The 16,246-nt window shown below is 39.8% G+C and overlaps 1 protein-coding gene across 1 annotated transcript in view; it reads right to left on the reverse strand.

Annotated features, from left to right (window-relative positions):
* Positions 1–1,791: 1,791 nt before the first annotated feature.
* Positions 1,792–16,246, reverse strand: part of hk2 (hexokinase 2) — a 37,273-nt gene continuing 22,818 nt past the window's right edge. The window contains exons 13-18 of the mRNA XM_049577960.1: positions 13,866–13,961; positions 13,035–13,134; positions 12,630–12,813; positions 9,258–9,413; positions 4,966–5,202; positions 1,792–4,204 (exon numbers count right to left, since the gene is read on the reverse strand). Of these exons, the coding sequence (XP_049433917.1) occupies positions 4,060–4,204; positions 4,966–5,202; positions 9,258–9,413; positions 12,630–12,813; positions 13,035–13,134; positions 13,866–13,961 (918 nt within the window). The 3' untranslated portion in view covers positions 1,792–4,059. The remainder of the gene's footprint in view (positions 4,205–4,965; positions 5,203–9,257; positions 9,414–12,629; positions 12,814–13,034; positions 13,135–13,865; positions 13,962–16,246) is intronic.

Genomic DNA, 16,246 nt, shown 5'->3' on the forward strand with positions numbered 1-16,246 from the left:
TACCGCAGACACACATAAAACAAACACAGAGTCAAAAAACAGCCACAGAGAGACATAAAACAACCACGGAGTCAAAAAATGACCACGGAGAGACATAAATATGACAATGACAAATATGTAAAAATATACATATTTGTACCTAGAGGCCAACTAGGTGTCTAATGTCTAATTATCCATCCATGCTGCAATGGCCTTTGAGTACTATACTATATGTATTGTACTCATACATTTATGTACTAGGAGGACACCAGGACTGGGGAAAACTTTGGCCAGTCAAGGTGAGAGCACCTCTCGTGCTAAGGCTACTTTGTCTCACACAAGTGTTGGCTGTGTTATTAAGGTTCACCTGTAATTATATCAAAGTTTAAGTTGGGTTGCACAGACTAATAACACTCTAATGAACACACTAATTTCAACCATTTTAAACACCACCTAAATTAAGAATTGGGTCGTCCACTAATTGGAAGATGGTGGTCGGCTCCTCCTGTATGCATGTCAAAGTATCCTTGGGCAAGATACTGAACTCCAAACTGCTCTTGAAGGCTGTACCATTGGTGTGTGAGTAGCAGGTGGCACCTTGAATTGGAGCCTGGGCCATCAGGGCGTTAATGTACGTATGAATGGCTCAATGTGATTCTGCAGTGTCAAAGTGCTTTAATAAGTTCAAAGACTAGAAATGTGCTATAAAAGTGCAAGTCCATTTCAAATGTACTCTCTCTCAAAGCCAGAAATCAGAGACGTAAGTCTCAAACTTGTGATGTCATCAAGTATAAAGTCTGGAGCTTCTACATAGATAATGAATGGGCAAACGTATGAAATTTAAAAATGGGAGTAGTTTGCCTTTACAGCCTTTGCTGAAATTCTCCTCAGAAACTTGAATTATACACTGAAAGAACTGCAGTGTAAGGACAACCTGGAATTATATTTATGAAACTGGACTGCTCTCTGAATCATCAATGTGCACTTCCGTCATTGGAAATACCCTTTTAATTGCAATGCTTTTGCATTGTTGGCAAAAGCCAAGTACAGTAACACTAATTAGACTGCATATTATGCTAATTAAATTCAAAAGGACAAATCTAAATGCACAGTGGGCTATCTGTTAGCGGCAGGGATATACTGAGCTCTAAGCTCAACCTTCAAAGATCTTGTTGATAACCTTCTATAGATATTTTTTTGTCATGGAGAAGTCTGCAAAGCTTAGTTTTAGTGGTTTTTCATGAGAATACAGCATATGATTTTCTGATGCTTAGGAATGCTTTTTTTTAAGTGCTCCATCAAGCAGATCAATCAGTATTTTGTAATCAGTTGGGACATTTTGCCATAGGACACAATCACGGTTTGGATTTGTATACTTTTTGTTGGAGTCATTACACGACTCACATACCCTCATATTGAGGGTCAAACTTTTAAGTTGGAAATAATTATGGCTTAAAGTAATCCCTCCTTTTACCCTCTGTATTCTCTAAAACCACCAACCCTGAGGAGTGCCACTAACCCTTACGCTTCACGTTTCAACTGGCAGTAAAGTAAACACAATTCCAGTTGTTCAGTATGAAATTGTTTCGCCCGTTTTGTTCTGCAGTGTATCTGGGGTCGGCAGCACGGTATGGCAACACAGCGGAGCATGGAGGTGGTATGGCAAGAACAATGAAAGCACTGACTAGAGAACGCTCAACAATAAAAAATAAAATGAAAAGGTGTAACTACTGACTCTGTCTATGGTTGAAAGCAGTTCCCCATTAAGGCCATCTGAGCAGATGAAAAACTTCCACTGAACAGAGAACAACAGCTGTTCAAGGCCAACTTTATTGTTACAGTCTTTAAAAACAACAGCACTGTATTGTAACAGTGGTCAGACTTGTAAAACAGCCGTCATGAGCTTGTATTGCAGTGACAAAGCAGACAATCTGTTCTTGGCTGAACAAGTTTTTCTGTAATTATAGGATATGTTGTCTAAGAACAAAAAGCAAACACTTCAGTTTAAGTTTCAGAGCACAGGAAGATCCATATCAACCTAATCAAACAGTTTGGTGTATTCAGTGGGGTAAAAACATTATGCCATTGGATACAATAATGCAATATTTACTCCATAAACATTAAAAAAAAAAAAAACATTTTAGAGATTTAAACAACTGGATGTTGGTGTTTCTGGTTTTAACAAAACATCTGAACCATCTGAATTTAATGCAAATGAGATGAATAAATAAGAGAAACCAGTCTACAAAGCTTAGCACCAATCGCTCCTTTTACCCTTTGTATTCCCTCAACCTCCCAGTCCCAAGGGTGCTTCTAGCCCTTACCCTTTACTTTCTGTAGTTTAATTGACATCCCCCTTCACATAGGCAATTAATGCTCCCTGTGTCTTCAAATCTACCCCCAGTGTATTTAATATTTACCTTTTGGTACACTTTACATCTTCATGGCATTAGAATAGGTTTGTTGCATTCATTAGACCATACAGTATAATAGGAGACATCTAGGCTACGGACAGTTAGACTTACATACTGTATGATTAAACTTTGGTGGCAGTTGTCTTGCTACTGAGTCTTAAGACAGCCCATACAGCTATACAGCCCAATCACCAGAATAAATGTTGGCTTTGTACGTTTCTGCAAACCATGGATATGTAACATTTATACAAAATTATGTAGTGGACATGTGAATCTTTACATTTCTTTACATTTTATCAATGGTTATATTTAGAGAAACAAAAAATTCTAGTTATGGTTAAGAAAAGTATGAAATGTTATGGCTTAAAATTCCTGCTTTTGGTATTGCAATTGCTGCTGAAAATCCTGCCAATGTCTCGCCCAAAACGTATCCAAAAAAAAACCAACTGGTTTCTTTGTTTGTTGGTGTTAATCATTGGTCTGCAGCATAGACTGTAAAAAATAATGGGCGTAGCTACCATGACATCACCCACTGGTTTGCAGACTCATCTTTTAACGCCGCAAGTTCAGCATTTCAGCTGTTACCATCTTGGTTTTTTTGAGCCAGTTTATTGCACTTCTGTGTTGGCTTCATTTTCTAGCCCCAGAAGTTGCCTAGGTCTAATGCCATTGCCCATCCTCACTATCCACCATCTCCTCCACCTCTGGATGACGAAGTTGGGTCATACGTGTAATCAGAACTACGTCACTTTAGAAATGCTGATACGATACATATGAAATGTACAAACGTGACGTATCCATGGTTTGCAGAAAAGTACAATGCCAACATTTTCTTCTGGCAACTGGGCTGTGAGTACAACACATTAATTTTCTATAAGATTTAAATATTTTATGCTAAAATGAAGAACAAATTGAATTTGATCTCTGTTAAAGTTTACATTTGTATAAATAGTGTTTAAATTCAGATCTTGTGTTTGTTCATTCTTAAAACTGATATGAATCCATAAATTCACAGTGATAAAACTCATTTTATTCTGGTTTGATAAGAAAAGCACTGAAGAACAAAGTACTGTAAATGCAAAAATCATGCAGATGTGTTTTATGTTGCTGCTCAGGTGATTTCCAGTAAAAGTTATGATTAAGCACAGGGAAAGGTTTCTGGGTTTTGTGCTACCCTACTTATTTACAATTCCCTTCTCTTACTTTATGTCTTGATTTTGATTTCTATCTTGATCTTCTATCTTCTATCTCTTATTCTGAAAATGTTTAGAAAGTCAATAAAGATCACAGATATCAGCTGGGAGGAGACCTGTGAGTTTGAATTTGCAATTAAAAAGGTGGGAGTATAAATGAGCCCATCAGCTCGTAACAGTCATATTTCACAGAAGGCACAACTTTTGTAACACACAAGATGAACTGAAATTTCTAAATTTCATTTTCCACCATCCTATGCAATGTCAGCTCACATCATAAATATGTACGTCTTCTCCAAACGCAAACCAAAAACTGTGTACGTGAACCCATACACAAAGTAAAGCAGTCAGATTGAACATTTCAGTGCTAAATATCTAAACTCAGGTCAAGCGGCACATAACTTTATTTTGGTGACCTGGTACAAAAAAGCAGTCGTAGTACCTCTGCTTCTGTCTAACTAAGTCATAACGATTCAGCACTGCCCTTCGCTCTTGATCCTGCAGGCCACAGCTGTGATCAGTGCTGCTCCCTTGCCACTTCCATCCTCTGACTTGTGGAAAGTCACGTCACACTGCGGTGCCAAATCCTGCAACGTCTCTTGCATGATGCTGGAGAAACTTTTGGAAGAGTGAGGGAGGAAAGAGAATTAAAAAAAAGTTCAGTGTTGAACATGAGTTTCATGGGAATTACCTCTCTAATATTCGCTCCACACTTAGTATCAGCAGTAACGTATGAATGAAAATGAAGCAGCTGTGGCAAAATTTAAGAAGAGTTGAAATATTGCGCTTCTGATATGGTTTTTGACCTTTCTTAAATCCCTGCAAGTGATCCATTATGATGATGGCCTACTGTAAGTGCCTACATTAAAGATGTTTCATGTCAGCTGCCAGAGCAAAAGACGACAGTTAAAGCCTCTAAGTTCCCACAGGACAGGTGTAAGATGCTTTAACTGTGACACATCAATTGATGACAGGTGAGTAAATACAGTAAGTTGGGACTTTAAAATCCATACTTTGTTGTCCTGAAAACCCAAGACCTGGGTCAACTAGAGTTGCAATGATTAATTGATTAGCTGTTAACTACTGATATAATTTGCACAGGCTAAAAAAGCACGGCTTGGAACTAACGGCCACATACTTAAATTAATGAGCAGGTACAAGAAAAATACAGTAAGTGTTTGGAAAATGGGCTCTTTGATCTTTATTGTGTGATGAGATGGATAGTAGCAGCGGGCATCCCATTGTCCAGGGCACAATAATAAATGTGTTTGGGACAAAAAGAGATCTTCCGCTTTGGGATAAAAGGATACAGTAAATTCGATATCGCCCTAAAGTCGGAGAACTTCAGAACTGCATGTTAGGATATGATTGCTCCTTACTGAGGGTGCGTCTTGTAAAGGGTGCCATCCACTCCCACGGTGATGGAGAGCTGATTCAGGTTGCGGTTCTGCCGTATCTTGTCGACCACAGCGGCCAAACCAGCGCCACAGAGCTGAGCTGCACGCCGTGCCACCACGCTACACACCTCCTTCACCAGTACGCTGTCATCACACGTGGAGGTGGTGAGGCCCAGGTGCTGCAGAATTGAGCGCACCTGTCGCATGGCCAGACGGTCACTTTGGGGCCAGAGAGAATTAGGGTTATACACGTGAAAGAAATACAGTGACATACATGTGTGATGGACTGGACTTTCTATGTAGCAGTGATTTATTTGACTTGCTTAAAAAAGGGTACAGGGTTGCTGTAGGTTGACAAAAACACAAATAAACTGCACTGCAGCCACACAAAATGATTTTATGCAATATTCAGCACTTTCATGTTGATAATGTAGAAGCTGCTTAAAGTTGTGTGGCCAGTAGATCACTCATTTAATCACTTGATGAGTTAGCTTGACCTTTTGCACATTAACAGCCCTGACATTGTTTCTTGCCTAAGCGGATTTCTCACAGAGATTGGTTCAATGAACCTTTTTGAATTTGTCCTTCAGCAGCTTGGAGGAAAATGAAATTATTTTGTAAATGTAGAATATTTTTAGTCTCAGTCAGATCATGGTTAGAAATAAATGCTGTGCCCCCTGTTGTCACCTTCAGTTAGAACACATACACAGACAATAAGATCAGTAAACTACACACACAGCCATTCAGTTAGGCAGACACAGATAAGTGCCTTATTGCTTTTAGTACTTCAGTATTACACTGCATGGCTTCTCCTGCCTCTGATTCCCTTCTGGTTGTGTGCTTACATCTCTTATCTCGAAACAATGCTCTTCTCCTGAACATGTTGGGATTTCTAAGATTAGTTTGTGATAACAAACCCTTTAATATGAGTACACTTACACTGTAGCAGGGGTAGATAAGCCAAAGTAGGTAGGCCGGTTGAGCCCCCACGGCTTTATTTTCAATTATGTTAAATTATCTAAACACAAAAGTAGTGATTGGGCCTTTAAGCTACAGCTCTTAATGCTTTGCAGTAAAGGTTAGAGGTTTTTTCCTCTATTAGTTTTCCAAGACATCTACAGCTATCAAATAATGTACCCTACACAGTCAATGAGAAACTTTTGTAGATAAGGAAAATTCTAATATAAATCCCCTCCACTGCCTGATTCGCCATGTATGTGTTCCTACCTGCGTGCTGCAGCCATCGTCTACGGACCTCCGATGTCCCTGTCTCATCTCTGTCCTCTATTCACACCTCCCCCTCTGACCAAACCACCACATACAATGTACTTTTCTACACGAGCAGGCTTGTGTGCCTCTCTGACATCTGTGTGTTCTAAGTACTAAGACAGTGTGACAGGGTTTTTTTGAGACCAAGGTGGCAAAGGCCTGTGGCGGGGGGCATCTTGACAGCTGTACTTTTAGATACGGTCCCCCCCTCTATTAAATACGAAAGGAGGCCCCCACATGCTTGAGCTTTACACTGCTGACTTGTATAATCAGAACAGACATGTCATGTAATTTTCAGCCTTCTATGATTATATTTACCCTTTACAGCAGGCACATCCTGACAGCTGAGAATATTACTGTCAGGAATTGTCCCCCCTCTATTAAATATGAAAGGAGGCTGAAAATCACAGGACATGTCTGTTCTGATGATACAAGTCAACGGTCCTGAAACGTGTGTTTCTTTTCTATAATATACATTCTACATGTCGGAGGTGACGTCCTTCCACATTCGGGGGTCCTTCGCCTTTCAAACGGGGCAGAGCTCCATGGGAAACAGTAGGAGAGACACAGCCCGAGGGGGAACTGGGACCTGACACAACACTGGAGGGAGAAGCAGGTCCGTGGAGCTGTGCACCGGATGAAAAAACAAGTGCGTCGAACCAAATGCGCGCCGCTACAGCGTTGCTTTGGATTGTGAGTGCGTATGACGTTTTATTTCCATAGTCTGCTTTGAGAGACTTAAACATGCTTGGGTAATCCATCATAATGAAGAACTGACAGCCTTTATGTTTGAGGTCAGAGTTACAAGGTGGTGGCTTTTGTATTGCCTTCTCTCTCTCTCTCTCTCTCTCTCTCTCTGCTCTGAAATACTCAGCCATTGTGTGATGATGAAGTGCCTCGCATAACATGTAGTTCAGGAACATTTGGTCTGGTCTGATCCGTGATTCATTGCACTGACAGTGATTGGGTAATAACGGACACCTGTTGACGAGCAACAGGTCCTATTTTGGGCTTTGTTTCCTTAGTGAAGAACTGCAAACTGTGTGTAGCAACGGCGTGTGTTGAACACATCACTGATGTGAGTAAATTGAGTTTGGCTGTATTCCTGTTTATGCAATGTTCTGGTGTGACAATGGGAGTTAACTTCTATCATCTGACTGCGACTGCGGATGTTCTTGCTCTTTTGTGAGGGAGTATCTATGGTGTAGGATCATGGGCAGAATTTATAGACACTTTGGGGATACATCCCTACCACTTTTCTGATTACCCCTGCCACTATTTTGATATTAACTGCGCATGTTTAAATCAGATTTAATTTCCATCGGCTCTACAGCTCTCTCACGTTTCAACTGAATGACTTTCTAGTGTTTGTTCACCTTGGTCCTAAGGCATTTTCTGACAGTCCATGTGATACAGTTGCCTACAGTGATTTAGACTTGTAAAAACTTTGGACTGCAGTGTGGCGTCTTCCTTCTGACCAGTAACGTTAGCTCTGCGCCACTGTTTTCCACTGAGAAGCTTGGGGAAGCAGCTGTGAGCTGCGCTGTTTTGGAAATGGTGAAGTTGACATTTGTGTGGACAACAGGCCACACAATGGTGAGAATTATGCCTGTTCATAAGTGTTTTCAATTAGATTTGGTTTTCCACCTCTGATAAAGAACGACACACAGCCACTTCACTAAAGGTTACTTCCTTGGACAAAAGACACAAAAGAGGACTTATGAGTAAATCATACTTATATGTGTGTTGAATCAGCATAACATTATATATGTATTTATGCTTCCCTTAGGTAACATTATTAGAAATCACACATAACAATTCTCATTGTAATGTAAATGATATGTAATTTTGTCCATCGCTCATGCCAGAGCAAATGGATCAGTTATTGAACTTCAAGTATGTTTTCAGGACATAAAAACCTGGATGAGCTGCAGCTTCCACATGCTTAATACAAGCAAAACTGAAGTTATTGTTCTTGGCCCCAGACAGATAGTTTCTCTAGATGGCATTGCTCTGGCCTCTAGCACAACCGCAATGAACCTCTGAGTTATATTTAATCAAGATTTGTCTTTTAACTCCCATATTAAACAAACAACAATGATTGCATTCTGTCACCTGCATAATTTGAAGTGAACTCCACTGCACTTCAGCAGTTACAATTACTTACATTATTTATGTGCTGTTTTTATTTTTTATGGCCAAAAGTAAAACGAAAGGGGTGGCAGTGTCTTTTGTAACTGTGTTAAATGGGCATATAATATCGTCTCATATCGATTGCAGACCCCTAAATCGTATCAAATCGAAATTGTATTGTGGCAGACTTTGTAATATTGGCAAATATTGTATCGTTGTCCAAAGAAACAATATAATATTGTACCATAATGAAACTGGTGATTTTCACCCCTAAGCTGATATAGGCCTAGTCCGCTGAGAGACCTCCTATGATAAACTAAGCCCCCTCTCTCATTCTCTCTCTTCATTTGCAAACATTCATGTCCTATTACTGCATATCACTAACTTGGCTTCTTCCCTGGAGCCTTTGTGCACAAATGGCACTATCTAGAGTTAGTGTTTGGTTTGTCCGTTCTGGGCTACTGTAGAAACGTGGCAGTGCAACATGGCGATCTCCTTAGAAGAGGACCCACTCCCTACATTGATATCAACAGGAAGTCCTGCACACTGGACCTTTAAATAAATAAAGACATTTCTACCATACACTGATAAAAAAATTCATCAGACTGCAGGAAATAAAGCGATGCTCAAATTTTTTTCAGCCTGCTGTCTGTGGCTAGTGGGTGCCAAACATGAAACAGCCAATTACTGTGTAGATTCGACTAATATGATCTCATGTGGCAGCTTTGGCACATTACTAATACCCACTCTTGTTATGTGGCTTTGGGATTAACTGCAAAGTCTTATGTGTGTTTTTTCTATTCTCACCACAGTTACCATGGTGAACATGAGGGAGCTGACGAGAGTCACTGAGACTAGTCTGTAATACTCACGTTTCGATCTGTGACAGGAACTTTGTCTCGAAGATGCACCGGGTCTTGAGTCGCTCGGACATTTTGCCTCTGAACAGCAAGCCCTTGGAAGTAAAATCTATTAGCACGTTCCTCACTATCTCCCCTAGGTACATGCCGCTGATCATCTTCTCATACCTGAGAGAAAAAGACACACAAACTGAAAACTCTCCACAGCCACACATTGGTAACATTCACAATATTTACATTAGTAATACTACTCTTTTTCTATCACACTATAAACCTTTGTTTTATTCTACTGTCACAAACTCTATCATCAAACTGAACAAAACAGATTGGCTCTAACTGAATTTTAATGAATGAAAGCTTAGACAGCAAACAAAGATGTCCTGGCAGCACACTTGTTACAGAGGTGGGTTTAATTTGAATAAATTATCAGGCGATGTGACAAGGGTTGCAATCAATTATACCCATTGATAACAGCTCCTCTTACCAATGTACTCTCTGACATGTCATGCAGACTAGTCATAACAGACAGTCCAGACGTGCGTCTTTTAAAAGGAAAGACATTTAATGTAATAAAACTAACTGCTCTAAGTCATGATGATGTGGCCCCTTGTCCCATTAATCAAGGCGCAAGGAGCAAACAAAACTAGCTATATGCACAGCTGCTTGAAGGCCATTTTAGTTGGAATAAATCCTTAAAGCTGTGTTTTATGCAATGTTTTCTCTGGCATGGCTTAATGACATTTCACAAGTCCAGACTGAAAATAATGTTGCTGTCTGGAAGGGTACAAAGTCCCGGGACATATGTAGCATCCTAGATGTTCTGCTGGGTGCAGACGATGTCCCTTGTGCAGTGTGCAGTGATGCACCCAAAATGTTCTATTTGGAATAACAAATTTTATGTGCAGTTATATATTCAGTATGTTTTTGATAGAATAAATGAGATTTTTTTTCTGATAAAAAGCGCAACATGCCTTGGTATTATGTGCTGTCATCTCCCTTTAGGAGACAGACAAACCAAAAGTGACAAACTATTTGAAGCCACCAAAGAGGGAATTCTTTACAAGGATGTAACAGGATCAGAGCTGGTGAGGGGCAGGTGAGCAGGGTGAGAAGTAGAAAGTTTGAGTGAATCAATTGATCACCAGGGTGTGGTAACCAACCTGTGATCTGCTGTGCATTGAATGTATGAAAACATAAACTGTAGATTTCTGCAACGATCTATATCATGGGTGAACTTTAACTGCAATTACAGCTGGTTTAAGAAGTAAACTGCCTTTGGATTGACAGCACGATTAATCTGCCCACAAGTGGAGTTGGAGATGTTGGCAGGGCCTGGCGCCCTTGTTACCATAGGGACACTGACGATAAATCTGCTAATGGCCTGGCTGACTCCACTGCAGTTTAAGCTGGTAGTTTCTTTCTGTCCCCCAGGTATTCTTTCTTCTCTACATTGCACAACACTCCCCTCTCATCCACTACACACAGTATCAATGTTGGTGCATTGTGCACTGCTCAGATAATGTCTTTTTTTTCTTATTCTCAGTCCTTTTAATGCAACTACTCTGAATACATAGTGTGATAGACTAACTGCCCAAAGTATTCCAATTGAAATACCTCAAGTTGATACCTTTGTCACTTATACGGGCGTGTTTTTGCTTAAAAAAATGTTTCTAGCCCTGCCCCTATCACATTAAATTAAAAGACATTAACATTTTACAGCTTTCGGGGGAATTTTGCATCAAATTTAAAATCAATCTTGTTACACCAAAGTTAATAATGATGATATCAAGAAAGTGTGCACAACTCAAAAGCAATTCAAAAACATCAGGTGCATGGTCTTCGGAGGTTTGATACTGAAAATTAGAGATCTGTACACATGCACTGCCTGTGAAAATTTGCCTTAAAGGACAAGCCCTTAATAGGAATCCACATTATTAGAGATGGATCTGAACAAGAGGCCTGAGTACTTATGCAGTGCTTTGAATATACACTGCTGCATCCCTTATGAGAGCCTGCACAGTGTCCCTGTCCTGCTGCTTCCAAATAGCTCCAGGTTTCTAGGAGTGACTGAGCATGTATATCTTACATGAAGTTCAAGGGGAACTATGCTCATTTTCAAAATTCATACATGTAATTACTATAGTCTGAGATATTCCAAACGTATAAGTAAACATGAACAGCTATCTCCCAAATCCAAAAACTAGAGTGGTAAAACTCAAACTTGTGATGTCATGCAGGGAAGTATGGAGCTGCTCCACAGACGATGAACTGGGAAAGATGTTACAGATGACAGTGAGAGCACCCAGGGGAATGTTCTGAGTATAAAGGTACATTTTTTCAGGACTGACAACACTACAACAGAATGAAGCTCACTTGGGTATAAAAAGAAAACAAACATTTTGTGGGTCCACAAAATCAGGCTCCTGTTCATTACCTCTGCCAAGGAGGTTATGTTTGTCTATGGAGCAGCTCCTGACTTTCTATCCTATGACCTCACAAGTTTCAGACTTGCTGCTCTGTATTCTGGCTTTGAGAGAGAGCAGCTATTGTTTAGAAACATTGAACTTTCTTAGGCCATGTAAATAACACATAGGAATTCTTAATTTAGGTGGTGATCACCTTTAAAAATGTACCCACTATTCTTGCTCAGCAAAGACTTTGTATTGCTGCCATTATTACTTTAACTGCATTAAATACTTTTTTTTTTTTTTTTTTTTTCCATTTAGATACTTTTACATTTAAGATACGTATGCAAATGTGCCTGATATGTAGGGCCAAAAAAGTTACTCAAGGTGCTCAATAAGTGAATTTATGATTCTGATTCTTTGCAATTAAAGTTTGTATAATTATGGAGCTTTATGATATGGTGCCACTGTGGACAATGAAATGCATGAACAACAATCACTATCTCACCAAGAACTGATACTGTGTTTTGACCGAGCAAGGTAATATTTGAGGCCAGCATTTAAATTTAAAAATGCTCACTTGGCAGCAATGTTTCAAAGTGTGAGCAATGGCTAGCATTGTAAGCTTTACTACTAAAGAGGTATTTGTCTCCGTGATGTCTCTAACTCTAATGCACTTTGTGTGAGACACCAACTTTCAGGCTCTGTCTAGTACTGTCAAGCTATTCAAACACAAGGCAAAGTGCTGAATTGACAGCTCTTAGGAAGTGCACTTTACACAAATCTATTAATTTGCTGCATGTTCTTCTTTTACAGAAATGTTGGTCTCTGTTGTAGTCTTTTTCTCTGTGGCGGTCTGTCCTCGGCATCTTCTCACTAATTAATTTATTCTGTATTTGTGACATTATGTGATGTTGTCTGATGTGAAGGTTGGCTTTTTTTTCAAAGACAAAAATGTCATAAATTATCCATCCAATACCTCTGTTTCCCAGGATTGTTAGAGCACTCATCAACGAGGCGATCAAACTGGGTGCAGACGTCATCAAGTTCACCACTGTCACCAAATGCTCCCCACTCCACGTTGACACACATACGGCCGTTGTTACCCTCCACCAGTTCAATGTTTTGCATTTCCTCCATGTAGCAGGCATTTGTCCCTGTGCCTGAGTTAAAGACAGGTGGAAAGATATTACTGTAAATATTATCCTGGAAGTTAAACATCGGCCAGTTTTTGAAGAGCTTCATTCCAAAGCGAAAATATATCCACTAAAAGAATAAACAACACTCAATGTTTGCTCACAGTAAATTGATTATAATGTTTAAAATTAGCCCAAAGAGACAGAGCCTGGCTTCCAGAGAGGGAGGAGGGGGTAGACAGACTTACCTACAATTAGTCCCACCTCACATCTGGGGTCCTCATAGCTGCAAGTCATCATGGTTCCCACTGTGTCGTTAACCACCGCCACATAGTTCAAGTCAAATTGCTGCAAGCAGTGATAAATAGATGGGAATCTATTATAATGGAAACACACAGCAGTAGCCTAATTGACTGCACTAATAACCACCCTGGCTTACATATTAAATGTGATGAGATTATTTATGTTGGTTAAGTGCAGCTTCTTGCCATCATGTCAACAGAGAACAGGAGGTTACTTGGTAAATAAAAGGTTTGGTGGCCTCAGGCTATTCCTCACATACTTAAGACCAATCTCAATCTGAGCCAAGGTCTAATCATCAAAGGTAAGTGAAAGATAAAACATGAGTGGGTGTAGCTTTGATAAAGGATAAGTGAGAAAACCATAGAGAAAAAATGTTCAATTATATGCCCTTGTTATAGCAATAATGTACTTAAAATAATTTAGGTTTCTTGTGTTGGACAATATAAGGAACCTAAAAAGGTTATAATTTGCTGTCAGCAACAGTTTACAACAGGGAGGGAGAAAGAATGAGGAGTACTACAGCTGTAGCAAAATAACTTGAGGGATATGCACTTAAAACCTAAATACTGGAAAACTGAATTCAAATACAAATCTATAGGAAGAGAACAAGATCACTGTGGTGATTTTTGCTCAGTTTTTACATTACAAGCTGATGGCAGGCCGCTGGTGCTTGTAAGCCAACTGGGTGTACTTTCAATTATACAACAAACACAAACATTCACAGGCCACTTTGTCAATAATCATTCTGACAGCGTATTTGCGATGGGTGTACTGGCCTGTTTGCGGTGGACAGCATCTTGAAGTAACGTGATGACATCTTGCCCCTCACAGCCACTGGCTTTGAAACCCTTTGTCCACTTCAGGAGAATGCCCTGGATAAATGACAGCAGTAATTTGTGTGTGTTTGTTTTTTAATCATTAATAGTACATTGTGAATATATAAATTACAGAATCTAAAGTCTAAATAAAAAGTTGTTGTTTGCAGTATTGCAGTAATTATAATGTTGCCACAGTCTGATAGAGAAAGCGCTGTGCTTGTCTGATGTCTTGAAGTACTGTAATCAACTAATTTTGTACAGGTTGATCAGAAGTAGTTTGCACGTTTTGAAACATTTTTTAAAAGCAGCTGAATATTTGTTTCACTTCATAATTTTGCTTTGCACAAAAAAAGAGGAATTATCTTCATAACCCATGGTTCAGACACGTGGTGCATGCACACAACAGTAAAGCTCACTGATGCTTCAACGGATTTTTGTCACTTACAGTGAGGGCACACAAGTAAAAGGTGGCAATAGGGTTTGACCGTGTGGTCCTCCAAAGCTCAGCTTTAGTTAGTTTGCTTTAGTTAGCTTGCTTTAGTTAGAGTAATTGTCACTCTGTGTAGACCAAGATTCCTTTACATATCATTTAGTTTTTCAATAGTATTTGCAGATGAACCCCCTCCAGATTAGTGTTGTCACGGTACCAAAATTGAGACCCACTGTGCGATACCAATGAAAATATCATGGTTCAGAGTAGTATCACTATACCACAGCAAAAATGAGGCAGATGTGCCTTTTGTCATTTATAAAAAGATAAATCACTTTTCTATAATACATCACTGATATTTCAATGGAATAAATTACTTACTGACTTATTCATACTTCAAAAACAGCATCAATAAGTGATGAACATAGGGGGGGATCAAAATAAAATAAATAAATAAAATAAAAATCAACCAGCCACCCTCCTCCCCTGACAAGTCCCTTCATAAGTAAAGAACAGTCCCTAAAGTGCGGTGAGGTTTGTGGACCGTGAATGGCTCGTTTCTCCTCTGACACGTCACATACCTGTGTTTGGCCGGCTCGGCTGTTCAGGTACTTCTGGGCAGTCATGACGCCAAGAAGAGGATATTATTGGAACCGACTTCTCTGTCGCCGGTAACGTTAAGCCGATGGCCGCCGTATTTGACAGGAATACATTACTGTCTGTGTCTGTGACCCCCACTCAACCCACAATCGGTCAGATTCGCCTTTTGTTTCTGCTGCTGGTTGAAATCTGCAGGCTGCTCGCACAGCGTGCTGAATGATTTAAGCCTATTTTGCTCGCTCAAAACTATTTTTAGTCGCAAATGCGAGTGCGGTCACAGACAAATCACCACACTGCCGACATTTTATTCCACCCGTCACGGCACGCCGTTTGATTGCGTTATCAAAACACGCCACTATTATTTGGCCTTGCTTTTAACTTATTCCACCGAATACCAAATGTGTGTTTTTTTGCAATATTCGGTTACGGAATATTCGGTGCATCCCTAATATTCACTACATAATCACATTCTCAATCCACCAAAGAGTTTAAAAGTATCTAGTAAGTTCACTGTAGTTTCTAACTAATCAGGTTCAGTACAGTCATTTTCCATTGTTGTTTTAAATCTTTTTATCAATATTATTAATGCACACAAAACAATCCCAGAGAGAGAGACTTTTTTCTGCATTATATTATATACTCTGTATGAAATGTCTGTATCCTCACTGCGCTGCATTTTTATAAACACATCTGTTGCCTGCATACAGGTGCCACCATTACAACTGCCAAGAAAAATAGCGATGCACAGTCGACTGGCCTCCAGCACCAGCAAGCACACAAACCATGACCTCGAACAAACAAGCAGCTCATTCTCATACACATGGGTTTGCCTACAGATGCAGAGAGATGCTAATACTGGTACTTAAGGAAGAAACAGGTTGTGTAACACAACATCCAACATCCACCAGAGAAAAGCAGAGTGAATGAATGCAAACAAATAGATGTTGTTGATGCAGAAGCCAGTCAAACCCCATAAACACTCCTGTTAAAATCCCCAAGCAGCAGCAGAAATACACATAATACAGCCTGGTCTCTATTTTGGTCTAGTTTTGGTCTGTATAATGAATTTCCCCCTTCAGAAGAACTCTGCAGGTGGTGAATTTTCATATAAGTTACCCATTTACATTTTATCAAGGCTTAAAGTTACACATAATTAAGGGCATGATTTGAGTGACAGGCTGTCTGCAGATAGTGTCCTCTGCTTCTTAGTCAGATCCACCCCATCTCCTCCACAGCTTCACTCTCTCACCCAAATATGGTCTCTTCTTGCTCCAAAAAACCAAAGTGGTGACAGCCAAAATGCTGAACT

This window comes from Epinephelus fuscoguttatus, linkage group LG6 (genome assembly GCF_011397635.1).
Source record: "Epinephelus fuscoguttatus linkage group LG6, E.fuscoguttatus.final_Chr_v1".
In the NCBI taxonomy this organism is placed as follows: domain Eukaryota; kingdom Metazoa; phylum Chordata; class Actinopteri; order Perciformes; family Serranidae; genus Epinephelus; species Epinephelus fuscoguttatus.